The 20,777-nt window shown below is 47.1% G+C and overlaps 2 protein-coding genes across 7 annotated transcripts; both read right to left on the bottom strand.

The window, feature by feature from the left end:
- Positions 1-1,696: 1,696 nt before the first annotated feature.
- On the bottom strand, positions 1,697-9,526 carry LOC103644196 (DDT domain-containing protein DDR4). Of its 6 annotated transcripts, none has more exons than XM_008667392.4 (13): positions 8,962-9,526; positions 8,713-8,823; positions 8,139-8,225; positions 8,013-8,050; positions 7,851-7,932; positions 6,344-6,382; positions 6,020-6,126; positions 5,772-5,943; positions 4,096-4,191; positions 3,872-3,995; positions 3,155-3,197; positions 2,965-3,090; positions 1,697-2,879 (listed from the first exon to the last, which is right to left on the bottom strand). In XM_008667392.4, the coding sequence occupies exons 1-13, from the start codon at positions 9,283-9,285 to the stop codon at positions 2,189-2,191; spliced, it is 2,040 nt and encodes a 679-aa protein (XP_008665614.1). In that variant the 5' UTR covers positions 9,286-9,526; the 3' UTR covers positions 1,697-2,188. The 6 variants fall into 6 exon arrangements, with proteins under 6 accessions (XP_008665614.1, XP_035820303.1, XP_008665612.1 ...); XM_035964410.1 differs by having other exon boundaries at positions 4,096-4,188; positions 8,962-9,524; XM_008667390.4 differs by having other exon boundaries at positions 1,697-2,885; positions 8,962-9,522.
- Positions 9,527-9,769: 243 nt separating this feature from the next.
- Positions 9,770-12,909, bottom strand: LOC100284039 (uncharacterized). The gene is made up of 6 exons (NM_001156937.1): positions 12,553-12,909; positions 10,957-11,160; positions 10,754-10,819; positions 10,579-10,647; positions 10,421-10,492; positions 9,770-10,110 (listed from the first exon to the last, which is right to left on the bottom strand). The coding sequence occupies exons 1-6, from the start codon at positions 12,772-12,774 to the stop codon at positions 9,976-9,978; spliced, it is 768 nt and encodes a 255-aa protein (NP_001150409.1). The 5' UTR covers positions 12,775-12,909; the 3' UTR covers positions 9,770-9,975.
- Positions 12,910-20,777: the final 7,868 nt, after the last annotated feature.

Consider the following 20,777-nt stretch of genomic DNA (forward strand, 5'->3'; position numbering starts at 1 on the left):
TAATAATATGATTGCATATTGAATATATTTATACACTATTATTAGCCAAATAAGATATTTATATGTTTGTATCTCTACGGTAGGAAACGAGTAGAAGAACACGCTAAAAGTTGCTAGTGAAAACGTAGCACCATGATTTATAGAATCAATTTTTATATCGTGTCCTATAAATTTAAGATAGTCTTATATCATTTATATGTAAACTTGAATTTTTTTGTGGAATAACAAATTACAAGCTAAATATCCTAGTCAAGCCTAGTACATTAAGCAAATGTTAATTCCTCTAAAATAAAAGGATCTAAATGTCATATAAAAAATCTTGTACCAAACGTTCTTTTGATAAAATGATTTAGTTTTACTGGTAAAGCTGATCTATAAAAACTAAAAAACAAATCACTGATGTCCTTGTCCCCATTACAAAACTCAGTGGTTGGATGGAACATTATCTACCACAAGTACTCTACGTCATATCCTTGTCTCGAATGTTACGTCATATGCGAGAGATGATGGGTTGAGCCACGGTCAGCGTGACAGGATCTTGGCCGAAATCAAAATCTTTTGGATGTTCTTTTTGTTGGAGAATAGCCTCAAACATCGGATGTTGAGTGGTGACCTATCTCTAGTCTCTACTATTACTTTAGTAGCGAAGAACATTCTCAACAAGTAAATGAGTACTATGGTGCTCGGCCCTACTCGTACTACTTTAAATTAGTACTAGAGTATTTTTTTACTGTGCATCGCTGCAGATAGCCTTAAGAATATCTTCAACCATGTATCTATATCTTTTTTATATCCCTTTTTACAGGCTACCGTAAAAGATTTCATCATTTATATCTTATTCTTCTCAACAACATCTATATACTATATCCCGTCCTCTATATGTTAAATAACTATACTACGTACTTATCTTGCTTAAAGTTTTTGTACGTATATACTTATCGCATCTTTAAATATCTTATACATTTTTAGTTTTGTTTAATCTGTTATCCAAAACATAAAAATAGATAGAACAAAGCAAATAGGGTCTCTATATATGGAGGAGGATGGAGAAGTGTGCTCTATATTAGATAACACTATTAGAGCATATAGAGAATGAAATCTTCTCTACGTCATGGAGAACCCTACGTTCCTATATGGTGTCTCAATTGAGTCACTCTAAACGAAGTCCGACTTGGCCTTTAAAATGAATCAAACAGATGAAGAATAAAAAAGCGACCGGCGATGCGCCATTCACCGGGGCCACCTGAAGCCACTGACTGAAAGCGACGGCTTGGCGTGCGGTACTGCCGTGCCCTGGAGGGACGTGGACCGCGCGATGATGGTGTCCAATCCGAATGGAATGGATCTGCAGGCTGCAGCTTGCTCTTGCAACAGTGCGCGAGCGAGACAAGGCCAGGCCACCGCGTGACCGCGACGAGACGAAGAAGCCACCGGGGTCGTCGCCTGCTGCGCGACGTCGCCGTCGGAACCGAGGAACGCGGTTTGGGTGCATGGCAGCCTGGGGATACAACAACGCACCGTAGCTAGACGACATCGTAGAAACCACAGCACGCACGACCAGTTGTCCTGTACGGTCACGCATTTTGGGGAGTCTACACGGGCAGGCGAACAGAGACACCGCGATGAGCAGTAACCCTAAGTACTATGCGAAAATTCACCTTCCAAGTAACTAGTACAAAAAACTATGAGTAACTAGTAGTGTAAGATCGAGCGATATTAATTACCGCATACAGAAATAAGTAAATGCCACAGTTGAATCGAGTTTATTGCCGAACTTCAGATGCTCAGAAGAGGGGAAAAGGAAGAAGAGACAACTACCCATAGGCATCCTGAAACCAGAAGACGCTATTGCTCCCAATCACTGTATATACATGGAGGAGATACACGTACAGCTGTGACAATTGTACAGCGCCAATCGACGCGGTGTGCCTAGTGCACATCTCAGCAAGACCTCCAAGTATCAGAGAGGGACTTGGCTTTATGGGCTGGGAATTCAGCCACACAGCACCCATGGACCATCTCATCTCCTCGCTGGCATGACACTGGAAGTAGTAAGCAGCAGTCTGCCCAAACAAGACCAATGTTGCATCACCATCTCATTGGATTCTCGTTGGTCCATGCTTAAGCGAGCAGTTCTACCCAGTATTTGCTACCCATGTGACCAAAAAAAAAGAGCTTCCCCAACGCCCTAATGTGCTGCAGAACATTTTCCTCCGTTGTTATTCACGTGCTTATCTTTCACTAAGACTGAAGCATCATCAAAACCAGCTATAGGCACAAGCTCATTTAGGACGAGGAATTTTCTCCGGACACTTCTACTCTCCTTGACAGGAACGATTGGTTTCTCTGTGTACTGCTGTTGTGCTTTGTTTACTCCGTCTTCTTCCTCTCGATCTTGACTTGTTGAGAGCTCCGTATCATTTAGTGCATCAGAACTAGCATCCGGATCTGATGCATTGCATTTCTCTGACTTTCCATATTTTGTATTTGCGCCAAAAGTATCAAGCTGTCGATAGTTAATACGGGAACGGGTGGAGCGCTTACTGCGTCGGATGCCAGTTTGGATTTCATCAATAGATTTCAACTTGGTCCCTTGAGGGGTGAGAAGTGGAAATCTTTTGTACCATTGGAGATCTTTTGTGTCTTCATTAACATTCAAAGAAGTACCCACTTCATCATCACCATCATTGGCGACTTGATCCAACTGAAACTCATCATCATTTTCAGAAAGGCTTGCCTTGTATCGTTTCCTTCTTCTAAGATATTCCTCATCATAGACTGCTTCACCCATGATATCATCATCGCTGTCAAAATCTAGGTCAATATCTGATATGGCCTCAACATAGTCCTTTGTGTACCTTTGGGATCTTTTTCTCTGCCTGTAGCTACATTGGCACAACACAAGTTAAGAGTCTAATCTGTTCTAGAACAGAAACAGATAAATATCATGAGTTAAGGAATTACCTGCGATGGAGAGTTTCAGCCTTTCCTTCATCTGTTTTTGCTTTGTAATACAACTTCTCTGGAGTTTCTCCATAAAATCCTTTGCATAATGGGGAGGGGCCAACCTCAACAGCATTCTCATTTTTCCTGTAAATTTCTGTTTATAAATTCATAAATCAATGGAACTACTGAGAACAGAAAATACACTTACCTTATTGTTTTTATGGCTTCATTTATTGAACGCTCATAATCATCTGCATGATAAATTAAGAAAATCATTAATAAAACTTGATTTTCTTCTACTAATGCAATGATACACACCTCTCCTGCGTGTTAGAGAAAAAAATAAGAAAACTAGAAAAATGTATACACACTAGTCTTATCCCAATATACACTGCAAAATACATAGAATGAACATAAAGATAGAATGCTTGTAGAATAAATTCTACAGCACATTAACAAGCATGATGTCCCCTTAAAAAATGTCATGACCTTAACACAAGATTTTGTTGAGTGTATGAAGGCCATTTTACTATAGCCTATAGGCCCATTGGCCGATGGGTTTCCCTATATGTAGTCAGCTCCATTAATGGAGTGCTCATCTTCTCAAACCTCAAAGGTTAGTAACATGGTACCAAAGCAGCTTTAAAAGGTTACTACGAAATGGGACCAGCAAGGTAGAATAAATACAGAACTTGGTTAATAATTAAAGCCATGTGACTAAGCTTAGCAAGTTCAAATCACAGTATGATTAGGAGTCAGTATTAGCATGACAATACTCATGCAGGAAATGATAAATCAAACGTCTAAAGTAAAGGAATGACTACATGAACAGAAAACTGTAGCAGCCCATCAGCAAAATCAGGGATGCCCTGATTTAGCTAGCTAAATTAATTAATAACAACATTAACTTGAGCCTTGGAATTACCAAAAGTATAAGTCACATGTTTTCTTTCACGTCGAGAGCGGCCAGATGTCAATCCATTCACTGTCAAGCAGCTGTCAAGGAGGATGGCTTCTCTTTGTTGCTTTTTTAGCAACTTCTCCTTCTTCTGCAAGAGTAAATTACGGTAACTTATTACAAGATGAGAATAGTAAGGCATCATATTCTTCGCTAATAATTTTAACTCTATGGAAGCTGCAGTAGGATACCTTGTGAATCTTTTCAATCTCTGGAAGATAAGTGAACTTCAGCTTCTTGCCAAGAGAGACTTCTGTCCTGTTCCTGCTTGAAAAGAGTTTCTCCTGCTTAAGATAGGCAGAAGAGAACTAAATCATCAAACTTTGGCAGTTTCATCAATTGTAAAATTACTAATATTTCTTTAAAATTCTGATATATTCATTGTCACAAAAACTTTACACTTTGCTCTAGATAAGCTATTCCAGTGTGACCTATGAAGACACACTCAGAAAGTCAGTAGCGGATGGAGGAAAACGCATTTCCTTCAAAGTCCCCCCCCCCCTCCACACACAGCGTCATGTGGCTTGGATACATGCAAGTGAGGTACTTAAATTCCAAACTTTGTGCTAACAGCCTAACATATCCCAAGCTAATATCATAGATTTAACTATATGTCATGAAAATCATTTTTTATCACAGTATAATAAATATAAAAAATTGGACCCACCCAGTGTTATTAAAACTACGTTTAAACATCAAAACTCTAATTAGAGGTTGAAACCGTGTTTTAGCGTTTTGGCGTTCTAAACTATAAAACGCAGTGTTTCATGCGTTTTAAACCATTAGCTACTTTTGGGTCCAGTTTGTTAGTTATTTTGGGGGTCCAATCTGGCTCATGGGTGAAGTTTTGATAAGCCACTAATCTCTCTGTTTTGGTATTTAACTTCATGTTATTGTCTGAAATTATGATATATTGGTATTTTCCTATGTTGCTTAAAACTACGTTTAAACTTTGTTTAAACGTTTAAAAGTCCAATAATAAATATAAAAAATTGGACCCACCCAGTGTTATTAAAACTACGTTTAAACGTCAAAACTGTAAAACGCAGTGTTTCATGCGTTTTAGACCATTAGCTACTTTTGGGCCAATTTGTTGGTTACTTTTGGGGTCCAATTTGGCTCATGGGTGAAGTTTTGGTAAGCCACTAACCTCTTTGTTTTGGTATTTAACTTCATGTTATTGTCTGAAATTATGATATATTGATATTTTTCCTATGTTGCTTAAAACTATGTTTAAACTTTGTTTAAACGTTTAAAAGTCCAAATTTCATTCATGAGCGTTTCAACGTTTTATCGTTTTAATAACCTTGGACCCACCTAAAAAAATATAAAAATCCCTAGAAATTCAGAAAAGAAGCATTTGTGCAAATGCCCAAAGTGTGATTGGTACTCCCTCTGTTCCAAGCTGTAGGTGGTTTTATTTTTGTCATAAGGCAAACTTCAATGACTTTGACAAAGTTTATACTTGATAGAAAGATCCACCAACATCTACAACATCAAATCACTTTCATTAAATCCACCATGAAATGTCTTGATAGTGCATTTATTTTGGTATTATAGATGTAAATATATTTTTCTATAAACTTGGTCAAAGTTATAGATAAGTTTGACTTAGGACAAAACCAAAACAATCTACTATTTGGAACAGAGGAAGCAGTAATTAATAACTAATTAGTCATGATACAAATTCATAGAAGCGCACAAGGAAACGAACACCTGTTTTACATTATTATCACAAGCATCACAATATCTTCCTGTTAGAACAAAATGATACTTGTGGATGGTGAGCTATGGACAAAAATGAATCGCTCAATTGTTCCATCAACTTGGAACTACACAGAAAAAGTATAAGATGAGCTCAACTTACTGCAGCTACTTTAAACTCATCAAAGTTGGATGCTACAGCCTCCCAGTTATAGGAGATAACCGGAACAGTAGAAACTCCCTTTCCTTTAGATTTTTTTGTTGAGTCCTTCGCATGCTCCACTCGTCTAATTTCACGATACAACCGATGCCCAAGGATTGGGTCATCTTCATACCTATAGCGCAATAGCTGAGAAGGGATGCCCCAAAACACAAAAAATTGTTTTCCGAAAAAAGTTACTGTATGCTCACCAGTATGAGATTCCATGTGAATCTCCTCCAATCCTTTCTTTACGGAAGATGGAAAGATGATAACCATGCTTCAAAGAACTATCAATGAAGTTCCGAACGTCCTCTTGCTGCAAAATAGGTGCTAGCATCTCAGTGTTTTTTCTCAAACACACACAAGAGTTGCATGTCATTTCATTAAGAAGAAAGAGTAGCCAGCTCAGTGTATATTTTTAAACAGAAGAAACGTACATAAAACATCTCATGATCGTGTAAATTAATTGTTACATTTGCAGCTATTCACAGGCATTTCTAAATAATTCCCGATATTGTCGTAAGAGCATTTACCATCTCACAAGGGGTGTCATATGGCATCTCATTGGGAGTCTGGGAGAGCAAACAAAGCACATATCTGAGCCTCTCGTTATTAACCACACAATTCACACAACTCAAAACTTGGAAGACAAATTTTAAAGAATGTTGGATCAAAATGGCATTCACTCACTACCCCACCACTAAAAGAGTAGCAGTCCTGCCTCAAGTTTTACTATAATATGTTTTGTTTTCCATTTTTATTGTTCAATTCACCTGAAGGGTTATTCCCTTCTCGGTCTGTCAGACATGTCTTGTCTTTACCAGAAAGTCGTTTATAAATTGCTGTTGTGGCTCATAAAGCAACTTGGATTCACATGCTTCACACCAGCATCATTTCGAATGTAACAAGTTGTAGATTTGTAGAATGATATACATCAAGAAAGTAAAAACTTACTAGACATAGAGCATCGGTACAATACTAGCTAATCACTGTTCAATATAATATCTAGCAGAATCCAGAAAGACACTGAATTTTGACAAGAAAATTGAGAATAATAGACTAAATCAGCTCAGCAGCCCTGGAAAAGATGAACCAACTACAGGGAACTAGGTTTTAATCCACAAAAGTGAAATACACAACACTTCAGTCAATTTTAAGTGTCAGGGCCCCTCAGGCCTCAGGTAGGTTAGATAAAGATAAGCCTAGTTTGGGATAAGATTAGAATTAGAGATAAGATTAGATCTAGTGCTTAGAGGTCAAGTAACCCGCTCTATATAAGGAGAAGGATTGTATCAATTAAAGGTAATCAAAAGATTAGAAGGAAATCCCTTCTCGCTTGCCGGCTGTGGGCAAAGCCCTGCAGCCGGCCTCCCCAAGCGCCGGGGTCCTGGCCGGCTAGCCCTAGACCCCAAACCTACCACTCGTATTAAATCACTATCAACCCACCAGATCTTGATCCATAACAACCTGGTATCGGAAATGTCCAGCGATCCTCCATCTTCCACCCACCTGCTACATCCACTGGCCTCCACCGTTCTGTTGCTACCCACCACCATGACGCTGACACCATCATCCTCTTCTACACCCCCCCCCCTCACACTTGAAACTGTAGCCCTGTCACCACCGCACCCTCCACCTCCGCCACTTTACAGCCTCCCATCCACCACCACGCCAGGCGTGCCCCTTCCCCTCCTGCCAATGCCAGCGTCAGGTTGTTATGGATCAGGATCTAGTGGGTTGAAAGTGATTTAATACGAGTGGTAGGTTTGGGGTCTAAGGCCAGGACCCAGGCGCTTGGGGAGGCCGGCCGCAGGGCTTTGCCCACGCCCGGCAAGAGAGAAGGGATTTCCTTCTAATCTCTTGCTTACCTTCAATTAATACAATCCTTCTTCTTATATAGAGAGAGTTACTTGACCTCTAAGCACTTGATCTAATCTCTAATTCTAATCTTATCTCAAACTAGCCTTATCTTTATCTAACCTACCTGAGGGGCCCTGACAGTAACATTTATAACACTTCACATAATAATAAGGCACATACCTCACTGCGTATATCACATATGGCTTTCAGGATCACTAATCGAATTCCTGGCTCAAGTGCCTTGTAAAGCTCAGTTTCCGCTCTGAATAAGGTGAGTAAAGTTATCACATTTACAATTAAATCTACAGATCCAGTTCTGGAACTGTCTGGATACTAACTCACCCATGTGAGGCTACAATCGGTATATCGCCTTCTGCAACCTGCAGTTCTATTCTTTATTAGCTCATCAACCAAATGCAGTTTCATCCCTTATGTAAAATTGTTCTTGGCGGGGAACATGTCATATACCCAATGCCACCAGTGCTTCAATTTTTTACATAACACCGCTATCCATGTTCCACGTCCCATGGCCATTCGAGTTACTGGAGGAATTGACTGCAAAACGCAATTAAGAAGCACAGTGAAACCTATAAGAAACTTGTTAATTTGTTTACTATGATTTTAACTTTTTAAGTTAGTAGTACCTAAAATGGACAAACCAAACAGAGTTACCATAACATGGCATATGTATCCTAAAACATACTAAACTCCTTTATGAGTGAAGTTCTTCATATGTGTTCCACACAGATATACCTTTAGCAAAATTACCAGAACAGCAAGGTACAAGTATGGAATGGAAAGTGGTAGTTGTAGGCTTGTAGCATACACTACTCCTATACCAGCAGAAACATTATTTGTCAAGAAATACAAAATGCATAGCCCAAGACACCACAGCATGAGGCATCATGGCGAGCACCCAGCTGGCCAGCAGCATAACTTTCCCCAAAACTCTCCAATTCAATAGGCAGTTGAAAGCAGCAGCAAATTTAAAAATTAAAATTCATGATGAACACAAAAATTACCGAGAAAGCTACAAATCCACCTTTAATAAAGGCATATGAACGTCATCCAACGTTCCATTGGGTGTTATGATCGCGTCCTCCAGCTCCTCTGCAGTGAACTCCACCGGAATGTTCAGCAATGGCCGGAACACCTGCAACTCCGAAGCAGATCAACCAAGACAACCATAACATACCCGAAGAATCAACTCTCAGACCTTATCTCAAACCTTATCTAATGCAGAGCAGAAGCGGCTGAAGGCTGAAGGGCACGGAAGAATTAGACCGCTTACGTGGAGGAAGTTGAGGACGGAGGCGAGCTCCCACATGCCGCGCAATCTCCACCGCGGCAGCTCAGCGGGCGACGCCGGTTCCTCCACCAGCGGCGTTACCACGCGGTACTCCGGCGTCTCGTACCCCGCATTCCCGTTCCGCCTCGGCCGCGGCGGCGGAGGCGAGGGCGCGGGTGTGGGCGTGAGCGGCGGCGCGTTCGGACGGTAGTGGCACGCGCGCGGGAACCGAGCCCTCCTCGGGGTCAGCGCCGCGGGGTCCTCCCGCGCAACGGCCCCCTCCGCCGCCGGCTGCTGCTGATCCTGCGGCGGGGAGGCCGCCGCCATCGCCAGAGACCCCGTTGGGATTTAGGACGGTCCGGATCAAGGGTGGGTCCCGGGTCGGGATCAGGGCAGGGCTCGGTCGGGGAGGAGGTCTCGGACTCACGGGGAGCGGGCAGGTCCCGTGGCACTGGAAGCCATGGGAGGACTGGAGTAAGGAGGGAGGGGGAAAGGGAGGTGGAGCGGGGAAGAGGACGGGGGCGAAAGCGGGATTTCGTGTGCGAGATCAGCAGGGGCTTTGGGAACAGATCAGCAGAACGTCAGAACCGTTACCGCGTCTGTAGGTCAGGTCAGGGTAAAAATGAGATTTCGCTAGCTGTGCTGGGTTCTCGGGAGGTTTAAGTTGGGCATGGTCAAAGTTTCTGAATCCAAAACTCGTGCGGCCTGAAGGATGGTCCTGAATGGATTCAAAATCAAAGCATCAACTGATTTATTCATCCTTCTGACAGACGAACGCGATCTACAGAAATTCCATGGAATACATGAACAGCAGAAACAGTCTTGAGATTCAGATGGGGAAACAAATGAGCGCCTCATCAAAAATACATGTTCCGGCTGGAATTACAGCTCCAAGCATGAATAAAAAATGCGTCTGGAACATGATGGTTTCAAAAAAAATGAAAAAGAATGATCTACAAGCACGGCCATGATTGATCATGGTTCACTTTATTTAGCGGCTGCCTGGATTCATCTCGTTCATGAAACCCTTTCATAGCCACTGCCAATCTGCATGTGAAGCCATTCCGAGGTCGACGTGCCCTGGGCGTATTCTCTACTGGTTTGCGTATCAAATGTCAGCCCAGGAGCTGTGTTGTATGTCTGAGAACCGTACTGCAAACGACGACAAAAGTAAGCATGAATTTTAGGAATAGGCACACGGGGAGTGGAGAACTCGGAAAAGAAATGGCAAATCATACGAAAGAAAAACAGAGCAATTCATTAACACACTTCAGTGCTGCATCCTCCTCTGCAAATTTATACTTAAAACTCGCAATGCATTATTTCAAACAGAAATGCTATTTTTCCAACAAAAAAAAACAGTAGTTCTCACAAAGCATCATTCAAGTGTTTGGGAAGCAGCACATAAAACCACACAAAGGTATACCCTGGACTTAACTAGACATTTTAAAAGTTAACTTACATCTTTGGCTGGAAATACTTCAACTCCCTGGTTTGCCTGGGCATTCACTGCCTCTAGTTTCATGGACAGGAACTGCAAGCACAGATTATATATCTTTAGCTTGAATACGGAGGGGGGTGCAACTCCATAGAAGCAACAGTTGTCAAAAAATGGGATACCTCAACTTGACATTGCAACGACTGGATGTAATTAATTATCTCATCAAGTACTGATGCTTTGCCAATAACCTGACCAAGCAAGCAGAAAAAATCATTTTGATACCGGAACGAAGCTCAGGAATGATTAAAATGAGAAAACACGAACGACACTGGATGCCCATAGATCAAAGTGCACCTTGTTGCATCCAGGCACAAGATCTTGGAGAACTTTCATTCGTTCACTTATTTTCTCACGACGTGCCTGTTAAAACAACAAGATCTTTAAGTGGTCAAGTTCATGTTGTATGTAACTTACAGAAGTGATGCTCCTACCGTTTTAGACCACTTGAAATTCATACAATAGCATTTTTACAACAGAAAATGTTACATTCCACTTACCCTCTCTGCAAGACTATGACTATCAGTTGCTTGACCCCTCCTTGCCCTGACATGGATATAATCTTGTTTTGGTGGCTCTGCTGCTGGAATGTTTTTACTAACAGCCTTGCCAGCACTTCTTGAGTCAGTTTCAACCTCTGTTCTTAGACTGCCTTTATTATTACTGGACTTATTTGTTTTGGAACGCTTTGCTTCTAGATCAGTCTGCTCATAAAAAACAGGATACACAAGAGTGAGAACAATTAAAACTTCAGCTCCCCACAAATGCCATACATATTTGGTCCTTCTTATTTTAAAATGTAACCAAGACTTCCGTATCTCAAAAGTTAAAACAGTTGTTTAAAATGCCAACATTCAACACAGAATACGATTCATGAACATAAGAGACAACTGTCATAGCAAGTTACTAAGTTAGCAACCACTGGAAAAAAACATAGATCATATATGGCCAATATTGGTTTAGGGTTTAGGGTATATGGCCAATATTGGTTCAGCCCCCAATATGATTAAGTATGATTTCAAACAAATGCAACCATGGCAAGCTACTAAATGCAAGCATAAATACAGATACCAACATTTGGTTAAGCTCATTCTAATTGCAAACCTTTATAGGTTGTATGCTGATGCAAAACAACAAAATTATATAGAAACCAAGAAGTGGACCATGCTACCACAGCATCGTGGGTCAACATAAGTTGGTTAGTAATAAGTATCGTAGAGAGCTGATTGAACTTCATTGTTAATCTATTAACAGCCTTTCATCTATTAGAGTATCACAGAATGCATAGTTTCAACAGATATTACACTAAAAGTGGAGTTGCCAAGCACATACCGCACAACATTGCCAGTTTAAACAGTTGCTTCATAGAGGCTAGATAAGGCCATAATGTTATGTTGCCAAGCAAAAACTGGCACTCTCAACATTAAGAACAGAGTTCATGTGCAGAGTAATTGTGCCATCTTATTGAACCCTAATAACTGAATGGTAAATTATACATATACATCATGATTATAAGTATATGACAGTGAATGCACAGAGTTTAACCATGTTAGGTAGTAGGTACTTTTGCTAATACTCCTGCAATGAATTTGCTTGTCGTTTTTTCCGCTAAGTAACTGCAGTTCTTCTCATAAGTTTGGTCTGACGAAATTTTTAATACTAGCAAATCCAGATAGGTTTATACAGGATTGACATTCCCGTACTTTTACAGGGCTTTCTAAGCATGTTTTGGCCCCTGGCAGTCTAAATCAAACTGTTGTAATGCATCCTAATTTACCTTAGCTACAGCCAGTCTGCAGTCGCTACGCCACTAGCTACAGCTGCAATGCTAGTTCAGTAGTTCATTACTAACAAACTGAACAGAGATAATAAAAAAACAGCTAGAAGAGTAATATTGCCAAAATTAGGACAGCGTACACTGAGGTCAGCGGTACAGGTAAACAGATCACACCGGCATGCTCAGTTCCATATTAAACCGTGAAGCTATCATTTTGCCTTGAAAACTTCCCGATTCCCGCCCCGCGCCCCTGAAGCTCCATTAGCCCCAACACGCAGAATGTCACACGGATCACGAGTCCATGCAGGAGAGGACCTACCAAATCCTGGCCGCCGCCACCGCCGGAAGTGGAGACGATCCGGGACGAGTCATCCTCGGACACCGGGGTCTCCCTCGGCCTCCTCCGGACGGCGCCGCCTCCTCCGCGGCCGCCGCTGCTCTTCTCCGTGACGGCCGAGGTCGCCTCCAACGGGCGGCCGCCGCCCGCGGCGAGGTGCGGTGAGCACCAGAGCTCCGCAGCGACCGCCGGGGACGGCTCCATCGGGGGCAGGAGAAGCGAAGCAACTCGCGAGGCGAGTCTAGGGTTTCGGAGGCGCTTGCGACCGGGAGACTGATGCGAACAGATCAGGGTGTGTGAAACTGGAGGGAGAGCTCGCAGTGGTCAGTGGCACTGTGCAGTGTGCACACTTGCGGTGGAGAGAGAGTAAGACCAACTCCAGCAGTGTGCGACTCCGTATCCCTAAAACGCGCGGCCGACACATTCTCTCTCCTCTCCGTATCCGGCTTCGTTTCCAGCAACACTCCCCATCCCACTCCGCATGCAGTCTATGACACCTGGGGCCCGCCAGCAGGCGCGCGCGCCCGCGAGAGAGCTGCGGAGAGGAGAGAGAAAGCGTGGAAATGGGGAGTCTGGGTACACGCCGTGCGTTTTACGGAGCCGGATACGGAGCCTGCTGGACTGATGAATAGTGTCCTAGACTCCGCAAAATACGGATACGGAGCCGCATGCGGAGTGCTGCTGGAGTTGGTCTAATGATGGAGAGGGAGCCGCTCAGAGAACGGAGAGAACACTGGAAACTGGAAAGGGTGCCGCGCACTTGCGCAGGACGGCACGGCAGAGTAAAGAAATGGGGCCTCGGGATTTCACCACGACGTGATTGGGGAGTAGGGCTGACCCTGACGTGACGACGGTAAAGAAAACGCGCTTTCACCGGAGAGCACGGGATTAGGGTTGAAAAAGAGTTCGACATTTTTTATGTCTCGCTTGGTATCAACAGATCCTGGTCGAAGTCCACATGCAGGCTGAGCTTAGCTTATATACATTTATGTAAATCAAAATATGTTCTTTTGTTTAGTTATTGGTCCTATTTGATTTGCTGTTTTAGGTAAGTTGTATGAATTTAGCTCTAAGTTGCACGACTTAACTACATTTCTAAAATTACAATGTCATAAATTACAACGCCATAAATTACATAAATCCAAATTTATACAATTATAAATTACAATAATTTATTCTTTACAAAATTATAAATTACAATTACGATATTGATACTGAGGCACAAGAACAGCATCCATTGCAGCCACTCATTATGTTCTCAGTTTTCAAACACTAAAAATACTTGTAAACAAATTAGTTCTCAGTTCAATTTACAAATTCTGTTCAACCAAAAAATACTTGTAACATTCTGTTCAACCAAAAATTTACACCAAAAAATTTGTTCTCGGTTCAATTTACAAAACACCAGATCAAGTGTACAATCAAAATACTTGTAAACAAAACAACTCTCTGTTCAACAAATCTCTACTATACTTAAAGCACCAGTTTCAACGGTCATCCTGCGTCATTTTTTTACAAAAAATATCTACATTTCTTCCAAATCAACTCAGCGTAAAATGTTAAAAAGCGGTGTAGAAGGTGGGGTTTGGAACTCACACCCTGATGGAAGAAGGGTGTAAGACAATGGGTGAAGCTCTCTAACCAGTAGAACATCATGCTCATGTATTTATAATATTGAATATAAATTGTACATATGTATATATGATTTTTTGTGAAATAAAAAATAATCGTGTTGGGTCAGACCACTACGGGCCGAGGCTATGGCCCAAGCACCGCACGGCGCTCGTGCCAGGTTGGCCTAGGCACTATTAAATGGGTCGTGCCTCGGGCCGGCTCGTCAGACACGACCTATTTGGCCATCTATACCTCCGCACGATAATGATGGTCCTCGCCTCAGTTGCCACCACCTCATTCGCCATTCTACTTCTTTTCTCTCTCCCCTCATGCCTCCACCTCTGCGCCATCTCATTCTCGGCATAGGGCATAGGAGCATGCACCTCCTCCCCGTGTTCATCCGACACCAGTCCCGACACCGACTCGCGCAGTGGCTATTGCACGTTGTTGGAACTTGCTCTCTGTTGCAAGGGGATCCAACGGGAGGTGAAGTGACGTAAACAGGGTTCTCGCGCAAGATGGCAATAGCTCTGTTCATCTAGCCTCTCACGGTCACTGTGCGGGGGTATTTATAGGTATCTGAGTGCCCAGCGTCCGGTGTTAAGGACGCATGTGCCCCCAGACACCTAGGTTATCCCCAGAATATTCCCATAAAGCAGGGTTACAGACTGTAATTACAGGGATGCCTTTACAACTTAGGCCCGTAACACGCAGCGGCCACGCAGGGCCCGTTACAATGGGCCGGATCACCCGTGGGCCTCCGTGCTGGACGAGGCCGCACGGTGGGATGACATCGCCGCAGGTCTTCGTCCGATGTCGTATGGGGCGAAGGGTGTCCCTGCCCGTTGTCTTGTCTCCGTTGGACCAACGACTACGGCGAAGGCCTCGAGCGAAGGGTGGCGTCTTCGCCTTTGCCCCAACATTTGCCCTCCGAGGGACCAGTTCGACTAAGTCATCTGGTGCCGAAGACGTCGCTAGATGGCGGAGACGCTGCCCTCGCTCGAAGTGGTTCCGCGGGGGTTTTTGACATGACCGTTGATTGACACCGTACTATTGGACTGCGGGTTTCCCGAAGCGCCGCGCCCCGTGTATAAAAGGGGGCGGGGGGCAGCGCGTTTTGAACTTCCCTTTCCGCGCTCCGTGAAAACCCTAGCCGCCTTTTCCACCGTCTGGCTGCTCATCTGCCCTCCTTGCTCTTGTTCGCCGGAGATCTGGCTCGAGTGAAGCAGACCGCCCGCCACCGCCGCCGGTACGTAGCGATGCCGACCTCTTCTTCTTCCGCTGACGCTACGCCGCCGGCCGACGCGTCGTCTGAGGAAACGCTGAGTACTTTGGCGGTGGAGGAGTTGCGCGCCGGCGATACGGTGGATTTTGGTGTGTCACGGATGTCGTCGGTCCGCGTGCAAGATATGCAGCGGCTGGGTTACTTTGGCGGCGGAGTCGCTCGTGTCCCGGGGACGGAGGAAGTCCTCGAGCCGGAAGGCGAGTTGGTTGTGTTCGAGGCGTTCTTCACCGCCGGTCTCCGTCTGCCTGCGCACCGATTTGTTGGAGAAGTCCTGTGCAGATTTAACGTTCAGATCCATCAGTTGACTCCGAATGCCGTGGTGGCTCTGTCGAAGTATGTCTGGGCGACGACTTCGTACGGCGGACAACCATCAGTTCTTCGCGAAGTACTATTGCCTGCACTGGCAGAAGAGGATGATTGGAGATGAAGTTGCCCAGTTTGGGTCCTGTACATTTACGCCGAAGACTGGCAAGACCACGATGGAGGTAGTTGAGTTGGTTCCTTGCGCCCGCAACAAGTGGGGCAATTGGCATGAGTTTTGGTTCTACGTCGCGGAGGGTACCGTCGAAGACCATCCGGGGCTCCCCGTGTCCGAGATGTGCTCGCATTTTTACTCAGCATACCCGCCTTTTGAAGTGGCGGAGGAGGATGCGGACGAAGGGGCCCTTCGGTGCGCCGCCGGCCTGAGCAGTGGGCGCGATTTGGTTGAGGAATTTGTGGCGTACGGGGTATGGCCTCTGGCGCATGGCTGGGCGTTGGGCGAAGTGTGCCCTCGCCGGATGCCCTCCCATGGTGGGAAGCTGGTGCGAAGTCCTGTCTTTGCGCTGGATCTGCAAAGCCGCGATCCGGCCGCCTTTGTGCGTGAGGCGGAGGATGGGGCGGTGTGGATCGTTGGTCGGTACGTGTCTAGGACAGATGGCCAGCGTAGCTGGGATATCCGCGGGTCGAATGACCGTTTGAACAGGGTTTTTGAATTGAATCGACTGCCGTATGGCGGTTACCCCGGCCAAGACGATGTGGATCGTCGCGGGAAGAAACCGGTGGTAGAGTCTGGAGACGACCCCGCGCCGGCGGCCGCCCCGTCCTCCAAGAAGAGGAAACTAGGTACTGCTATGGGAGGACTTAGGGTTTCTGATGGTTTTGCTAGAGAATTGATGAGGACATGCGCGGCCCCGGGGGAAGGATGACTTCGCCCGAGCTCCGGGAGTCTTCGGCGCGGATGCTGAGGGTTACCGGGGGTTGGTGGCCTAGGAATGTTCCTATCCCCCGCGCGGCCGGCGAAGACTTTTTTACATCTCGCATGGTTTGTGAATGGAAAGTGTTTCCTTACGGGCGGAATATTGCTGCTGTTGTGTCGGCAGTGATGGACAAGGATCACCAGGGAGCTGCACAGAAGCGCCAGGCGGTCGTCAGGCTTCATGAAGCCAGGCCGAAGAGGCAGCGGGGGGCTGCGAAGGCTGCTGCCCCCGGCGGAGGCCAGCCGCCGCTGGCGGCGAAGTCGGCCGTCCCTGCATCCAGCAGGGCGCCGGAGGCTGCGGCTGCCGCCGGTGGTTCCAAGTCTGGAAAGGCTGCACCGGCGTCCAGCAGGGTGCCGGAGGCCACGAAGGCGGGCCGAGGTTTGCCGCCGCCGGGCAAGCGCGTCGCTGACTTCGCCACCGACATTAATGTGGAAGACTATCTTGTTGGTAAGCCGTTGGCTCGATTTCCTTCCCCTTTTTTTTGTTGTAATTTGTTGATGCGTCGCAGGGTCGGACGAAGGCCAACTTGTCATTGTTCCGCCTGCCGCGGCGACCACGACGGCTGCCGTAGTGCCAAAGGCGAAGGGCGGTGCCCTTAGTGCTGGCGGCGAGATGCCGGCACTCACTGCTGTGAGGGACGAGGCGGGTGCTGTGTCCCACCGGTTGGAGGAGATGAAGGAGGCGCTAAGTCAGGTACGTTGAGCTAGACTTTGTTTTTTTTAACCGGCTGCGCCGGGGCTGTGGTCTTATGTGTGTCTTGTAGGCGGCTGACTTCGCAGGCCGCGCGGCGTCGGGGGCCCTGACGGCAGTTGTGTCTGCCGAAGTCGAGAGACTTCGGACGCAACATGCTGACTCCGTCCGAGAGAAGTCGGCCGCCGACAGTAAGTGCCGCAAGCTGGCGGACAAGGTGGCCGCGCTGGAGGGGGAGAAGACTGACCTCCGGCGCCAACTGGCGGAGGAGAGCAAGGAGGCCAATGAGGCCCTCGCCAAGGCGCAGGCTGCGCAGGCGGAGGCCAATTTGGCGCGGGTGGAGGGCGGTCTTGCCAGGGAGCGCGCCGAGCAGTTGGAGGAGCGGCTCCGCGCTCTGCAGAGCCGTGTGGAGAGGGCCGAGGCCGCGACGAGCACGGAGGCTGAGCGGACTCGCAAACAGCTTATGGATTCATACATGAGCTGGGCGCGCGGACCGCTGAGTTCGAAGTGCCGGACCGAGAGCCCGGACTTCGCTGCCTGGAGTGGGTACAGGAGGAGTTGCAGGCGCTCCCCACTATCGTGGAGGGGTTTATGTCTTATGCTTCCCTGGTCACCTGCGAGGGGGCGATGAACGCGCTCTCTCGCGAAGGGTGCCGGCACTATGAAGTCTTCGACCAAGCTGATGAGGATTTCGAGCGTGATATCTACAAGGTTGAGGACTCTATAGTGAAGGAATCCGTCGGAGCCCTCTACGACCGGATGTGGGGCCCCCACGGTCGAGAGGTGGTCAGGGAACGGGCCGAGACGGTGAGGGGTCAGGTAATGTTTGGCTTTTGTTTGGTGTTTGTTGGATGTGGGCTATGTATGGGTTTGCTGAATTTATGTGTTGTGTCTCAAGCGGCGCGTGGTGAGAGGGTGGATGACTTTGGGGCTTTGAACAGCGCGCTGCCTGACCCGGAGTCGAACCCGGCGGAGGCTGTCCTGGAGCCGCTCCCGGAGACCGCCGGAGGCGCCCCTGATGCCCCCGCAGCCGCTGCGGCCGGCAGAGGCCCGCCCCCGGAGACTGCCAAAGGCGTTCCTGATGCCCCCGCAGCCGCTGCGACCGGCGAAGGCCCGCCGCCAACTGCTGCGCCGAGGGCTGAGGATCCTGTGATGGTGGCGGAGTCGACAGCGGAGGCTCCCGCGACGGCTGGGTCTTCGCAGGTGGCGTAGTGGGTGTGGGTAGTTAGGGAATTTTGGATATGTTGCTGAATCTTGGTTGTTGCGCAGGTTCAAGATTTTGGGCCTGCGCACGCAACCGCCACTACTAATTTTTTGGCGGCTTCGACCGTGGATGATGGTAATAAATCGGATGGGTCTGCATCTAAGTTTTCTGATTTTGGTGACTCTGGGAGCTCGGTTGAGTGGACTGATGAGTCGTCGGGTGAGGACTTGGACTACTTTGCGGCCTTGGATGTGGCAGCGGCGGAGGCTTCACCGCACGCTGCGGATGCAGAAGATGTGCCTGGTCCGAGTACTGGGCGTAAGCGGCGAAGGGCGGTTGCGAAGCGTAGAGTGAGTGGAGCGGACGGCGGTCGGCTCCGTGTGAGTAGGGCTGGCCGGCAGGAACTGTTGTCCTTGTCGGCCACCGTGAGTGCAGGTGAGGGGGAATTGCGAACTCTTTTTGCGGGTGAGGAGCTTAGGATAATGTTGTTTAACTATAGGGAGATGTGAATTATTCCGAAGGTTGAGCCGATGTAGAGTGTGATGCCCTCGCTTGTACATGTGTAATGTCTTGTATGATGAAGTTGTGTGCCCTCGCGCATTCGGCTATGCTCGCGAAGGTGTTACATACTTGGTCAGGTGTATTTGTAATGCTGGACTGGTGCGCGTGTAGTCGGTGTTTGCGCGGGCAGTTTGGTGTAGTCGTTTTCGCTTTTGTTATGCTTCATCCGGCTGCGCCCTTGGGCAACTGGTGCACGGATAGTCTTTGCGGAGGACTTCGATTTTTCGCACTTGTTGTGCTAGACTGGCTGCACCCGTAGGCGACTTCTGCACGGATAGTCTCCGCGGTAGACTTCGATTTTTCGCACTTGTTGTGCTAGTCCGGCTGCACCCTTAGGCGACTTCTGCGCGGATAGTCTTCGCGGAGGACTTCGATTTTTCGCACTTGTTGTGCTAGTCCGGCTGCACCCTTAGGCGACTTCTGCGCGGATAGTCTTCGCGGTAGACTTCGATTTTTCGCACTTGTTGTGCTAGTCCGGCTGCACCCTTAGGCGACTTCTGCGCGGATAGTCTTCGCGGTAGACTTCGATTTTTCGCACTTGTTGTGCTAGTCCGGCTGCACCCTTAGGCGACTTCTGCGCGGATAGTCTTCGCGGTAGACTTCGTTTTTTTGCACTTGTTGTGCTAGTCCGGCTGCACCCTTAGGCGACTTCTGCACGGAGTTGTCGCACGCGAGGGTGGCTAGCGCTGAGCCTCGCGGTGACTTTGTATTGGTCGAATGTCGAAGACCGTCGTCGCGGTCTTTTTTCGACGCACGTTTTTGCGGGGGATTTTTCACTTGTATATTACATGGCTCCGCCTCGTTAAAAACCTCACCCCCCGGGAGGAAAAGAGTGCGGGCCAGAATAAATTTGTTTTTGCGAATTACAAGGGTGAATCGGCCCTGACGAGTCAAACAAAAAATTTGCGGAGATTGTCTATGTTCCAGGAGTGCTCCAGGTCTTCGCCGTTTGGCGTTGCGAGCCTGTAAGCGCTGGGGGAAGCTTTCGTCTTGACAATGAAGGGGCCCTCCCACTTGGGTTCCAGCTTGCCCCTGGACTCTGTCCGAGCTGTTCGGACGAGAACGAGGTCCCCTTCGCTGAATTCCCTCGGGATGACTGCGTGGTCGCGCCATGCTTTTGTCTGGGCTTGGTATTTGTTTAGAGCCTGTAAGGCAAAGACTCGGTCTCCGTCGATGAGATCCTTCGAAGTGGGCTCGTCCACGTCGGGGACGGCTGACGGAACTGTTCGCGGGGACCCATGTTTTATTTCTTGTGGGGTCATGGCCTCCGATCCATATAGAAGGCGGAAAGGAGTGAACCCGGTCACCCTGCACTCAGTCGTGTTTAGCGCCCAGACCGCCTCGGGTAATAAATCGGTCCACCTGCCCTTTTTTCGTCGAGGAGCATCTTTTTGACAGCTGTGAAGATTTTTCCATTGGCTCGCTCCACAACTCCGTTGGACTGCGGGTGGTAGACTGAGGCGAAGGCAAGCTTGGTGCCGATGGAGAAGCAAAAATCCTTGAAGTCTTGGCTGTCAAACTGCTTGCCGTTATCAACTGTTAGTTCGGACGGTACTCCGAAGCGGCAAACAATGTTTTGCCAAAAGAATTTTTGGGCAGTCTTTGATGTTATTGT

This window comes from Zea mays, chromosome 1 (assembly GCF_902167145.1).
Source record: "Zea mays cultivar B73 chromosome 1, Zm-B73-REFERENCE-NAM-5.0, whole genome shotgun sequence".
Taxonomy (NCBI): domain Eukaryota; kingdom Viridiplantae; phylum Streptophyta; class Magnoliopsida; order Poales; family Poaceae; genus Zea; species Zea mays.